Source organism: Vollenhovia emeryi, unplaced genomic scaffold (genome assembly GCF_000949405.1).
Source record: "Vollenhovia emeryi isolate VEMERY1.0 unplaced genomic scaffold, V.emery_V1.0 DF939829.1, whole genome shotgun sequence".
Classification (NCBI taxonomy): domain Eukaryota; kingdom Metazoa; phylum Arthropoda; class Insecta; order Hymenoptera; family Formicidae; genus Vollenhovia; species Vollenhovia emeryi.
In genome coordinates this window covers 5,763-10,373 of record NW_011966537.1, presented here as the reverse complement: position 1 = coordinate 10,373, position 4,611 = coordinate 5,763, and the positions used below count along the sequence as shown (strand labels likewise).

At 50.5% G+C, this 4,611-nt stretch overlaps 1 protein-coding gene across 1 annotated transcript in view; it reads right to left on the bottom strand.

Moving 5' to 3' along the window:
* Positions 1-504: 504 nt before the first annotated feature.
* The window catches only part of LOC105556710, a 9,048-nt gene continuing 4,941 nt past the window's right edge, over positions 505-4,611 (bottom strand). The window contains exons 3-6 of the mRNA XM_012003801.1: positions 3,223-3,442; positions 1,560-3,165; positions 1,099-1,444; positions 505-955 (exon numbers count right to left, since the gene is read on the bottom strand). Coding sequence (XP_011859191.1) covers positions 505-955; positions 1,099-1,444; positions 1,560-3,165; positions 3,223-3,442 — 2,623 coding nt within the window. The remainder of the gene's footprint in view (positions 956-1,098; positions 1,445-1,559; positions 3,166-3,222; positions 3,443-4,611) is intronic.

Below are 4,611 nucleotides of genomic sequence, written 5' to 3'. Positions count from 1 at the left end.
TTAAGGTAAGATGATAAAAAATGAATAGTTTACAAGATATTTTGTAATTTACATCAAAATATTGGAACTTTCAAACCTTAATAACTTAAAAAGTTCTTAATAAAAAAATACTTTATTATAGCGTTTTGGAAAGCTCTCGAGGTTAGCTACAAAAATATGTAATAAAAAATAGGGGATGCCATTTAAAAAAATTGGTGTGACCTTTATGTGACCTTCAAATAATTCTTCAAGGTCAAACCTATGGTACCGTCTTATGGCCCCCTCGAAACCATACAACTTTTGTCTGAAACTTTTTTTTATTTGATGTGCAGTTCTCGAGATTTTTCGTTGTCTCAAAATAAAAAACTCACCCTGTATATCTGTGTTTGCTGGGACCACGGCTCCATAGCCCTGTTCGCTTGCAGCACAAAATCCATGCAAATCACGTCTCACTACACGCTTCACCGCAACAGCGCGAGGCACGCGTATCGAAGCCAGCGCAGGTAATTCTGATCTGTATCTTTCCTAACGTAAACATACCTCGGCGGGGGGTTGATCATCCCAGTCGACCTTCAATACCCATAGCTTTTGTATCAAGCGCTTGGCTGCGAACGTGAGAGGAGTCAAGAAGCCTAATGGATCGAATATTCGCGCCACTTCCGAGAGAATCGTGCGCTTAGTACATTCCCTGCTCAATGGGTTGACCTGGAAACCGAAGCTATCTGATTGGGCATACCAGCGAAGTCCCAATATCTTCAGAAACTGTTCTTCCGCTGATTCAAATGAGAGCAGCGAACGGTCACAAAGGGTGGGATCCAGATCGCCCAGAACAGCTGGGTGGCTGCTGCTCCATTTTCTGAACTCGAACCTGCACTTGCGAGTAGCTGCTGCAGTTGTCTCTGAAGCTCCCGGGCTTCCTCCACCGAATGCACGCTCACCACTATGTCGTCCACGTAAAGCGATGTCTTCAAAGCGGCTGAGGCCAAAGAATAACGCCCTTCACCCGGTCGCCAGTTGCAGTAAACAACGAACCGCTAGATAGGGAGAAGGTGCGATCCCGAAGGTAACCGTTTTCAATCGATAATCTGCAATCGGAGCCTCCTCCGTAAAGCGCCAAACAATTCTCTGTCACGTTGACTAGGATCTAGCCATTCTTGACGGAACATTTGCTTTACATCCGCGGATAGTGCCACTGTTCCAAAACGAAATCTTAACAAAATAGCCATTATGTCTACCTGCAGCTTCGGACCGGCCAACAGCGTTCGATTAAGCGACAACCCATTGCTGCACACGGCCGACGCGTCAAATATTACTCGCAGTTTTGTCTTTGTACAATCTAGTTTCAACACCCCATGATGAGGCAAGTAGAAAACAGCTCCGTCCGTTGGGAATGGCTGGGTTATCAATTCCATGTGACCATTATCCAGATAATCCTGCATGAACTGGTGATAGTCAACCTTAAACCCTGCATCCGATCGAAATCTACGCTCAAGCGAGCGAAATCTATTTATAGCCATTTGGCGTGAATCAACAAAACAAGGATTGTCCCCTACAAAGGGGGTATGATACTATAAAACGACCTGAGACTTCACGACGTGTAGTTCGCGCAAATAATTCCTCGCATCTCCTGTCTTCCTCCGAGTTTGTAGAGATATCAGGAACTTCTTCCAACTGCCAAAATCGACTGAGGAAGTCATCAGATGTGTCAAGAGTCAAGAAGGAATGCACCGGGCGCGGTGCGCGCGATGATACGGAACCCAGGAGGACCCATCCGAAAATAGTGTTGAATGCATCCGGTTCACCTCTTGCTCCCACTCGACGACCATCCTGCAGTAAGGACGTAAACACATCAGCTCCAATTAGCACATCAATAGGACCTGGCTGGTGATAGTGCGGATCGGCAAGCTTGAGCCCATCCAAATGATTCCAAGGCTCGCTCTCAATGTGACTGCCAGGCAATTGGGCAGAGATCCACGGTAGAATTGTAGCCTCAATGGGAATACGAGTATCACTCTGGCCACACGGTTGAATTACGAACGAGGCATTACCCCGGGTGGTAGCTGCTCTGGCATTGTTCACCGCCATGATTACTGTGTGCTTCTTGGTCCGACTAAAACCTCCTCTCCGCATGCAGTTCTCGGTAATAAAATTCGCTTGATTAGCGCTATCCAGTAAGATGCGAACAGAGAATGGAGCACCATTTACGTCCAAAGCCTCGGCCCGTACAGTCGACAACAGGACGATGGAGTTCGACCGAGAAACACTCGTCGTGGTAACGAGAGGTTCGTCTCCTTGTGCGAGAGAAACCGTCTCAGCTACTGAGTCAGAGGAGGTGCCGGTAACCGCCGAGGTCACCGTAGATTTCGAAACCGGAAGATGCAACAGCGTGTGATGCTTGGCTCCGCACTCCCGGTAAGTCCACGTCGATGTACACCCTCCAAGCCCATGACCGAGACGCAAGCAGTTGAAGCACATCTTTAGCTTCTTGGCAGTTGAGTGCCTCTCCTTAGGAGGCAGTTTAAAAAAACGAGAACACTTCGCCGCGAGATGTGATTCTCCACAGACTGGACAGGAATCCACGCTCGCCACGAAGGAGGATGCCAAGGCCTTTGACTTCGAGGGATGTCCAGTTATGGATCCCATCCTCTCAGTCATTGATGCAAAAACCTTAATATATTCGCCAAGGAATGCCGTAAGTTGAGCATATTTGGGAATCTCTGTTTTTCGATGCTCCGCCTCGAACTTCTCCTGGAGAGATGGGGTGAGCTTGTCCAATAGCGTATTGAACAAGACGAAATCCCAAGAATCGACCGGGAACTCCATCATCTGCAGCGCCCGAGTATTTGCGTTGAATGTATCCAACAGTTGGCGCAACGCCTTTGCTGAATCCGTCTTCAGTGGCTTAGCATGTACCAGGGAATGCCAATAATTCGTGGACAACCTCCGCTTGTTCTGATATCGTTCAATCAATAAATCGTAGGCGATGGAATAGTGGTCCGGGTCGAATTTCACGTTCTTTATCACCTGAAGCGCTTCTCCCAATAACGAGGCCAACAAGTATTGATATTTTGCAATGTTCGCCAGCTGCCCATTGTGGTGTATCAAAGTGTTGTACAACGCGATGAATGACGGCCAAAAAGACGCGTCCCCCGAGAAGACGGGCAACGCTATCTTGGGCAGTTTTACCTTTGAGGCGGAAACGAGGCGCGATTACTCCGGATCAGCCTCGTTTGACCGAGGCACACTGGTGAGCGCGAAGTACTTGGCCTTTATCTTATAATGGATTTTATCGAACTGGGTCCGCACTTCATCCTCCGTATCAAAATCCGCGGTTGCCTCCTGAAGCCTCTTCAGATGCGAAATCTCAAACTCTCCAGCAATCTTTGCTACCGCAGGATAGCGAGCCAGAAACTCCAATCGTTCCTGAGGACCATCTTCCGCCGTCAGAGCCAACCTGGAGCTCCTGCATCCGACGACAACAGAGTTCACGCCTCGCTTGCGCGCCTCTCGACATTTTGCGAGAATTAGCGAAGGATGGTAACCCCCAAAACAATACCAATAAAAGGAAATAACGACTACCAAAAGTCACAGCAGACATCCCTGCCAACAACAGGAGCACGAGAGAGACCCAAAACGCTCCAATGGAACGGGCCTAAACAATGGTCATGAATATATATATATATATATATTGCGACGATTATTCTCTCTTTTCTACTTTTCTCCGTCCTCCCGTGATACGTGGACGGACGGGTGCTGCCGTCCCGCTCTCGCTGTCGCGCGCGGGTCTTAGGCGAAGGTGCGCGCCGACGACGGGGAGTGTGGTCGCCGGGCGCGAGAAGCGCGGGATGCGGACGGATCGAGTCGTCGTCAAAAACCAAGGGGGGGGGGGGAAATGATAACGCGCCGGAAAGGAACAGGATCTCGGTAGCTCCGCGCGTACCGTGCCGAAAGCCGAAGGTTCGACGCGAAAAGCGAAGATTGGGCGCCAGACGCGGTCTTTCACGCGTCACGTCGCGATACCCGCGAAATAGCACGAACGGCAGGTATCGGCCCTCGCCACGGGCAGGCTAGCTCGCCTAACGGTAGAGGGGCGGGGTGGTGGTTGACGCCACAAGATTCCAGAGGCTACGGGACTTAAGAAATTCACACGACGGACGAGACACACGGAGAGGGAGACGTACACGAAAAGAAACTCAGAAAAATAATATAAATAAAATCGGGTTTAATATAAGGCGGCGTTAACAAGCCGGTTGAGCGGCCGCTATAACGGGCGGCGTCGCGGGCAACAATATATAGTACAAGCCCCGAGATCGGGGGAACAACTCGCCACGATACACTCGACGACACGGAACAATCCGGCGCGAACCCAACGGCAGAAATTATCCATACGCGATAAACCCTACGCGGACGACACGGACGCACTCGACAGTAATTTTCTCGCGAACGGTACGAATACCGTCGCACACGCAACACTCGGCCGGGGCGCTTTGCCCGCGAGACGGGGTACTCGGATCGACGGATCGGCCCGTCTCACAACGACGTGCAATCTTCCGCCGGGCAGTCCCCGACGGCTAACTACGGCGAGCCTTTCGCTCGCTCCCGGCCGCGCCGGCCGCGCTGGTCGGCAGGGGA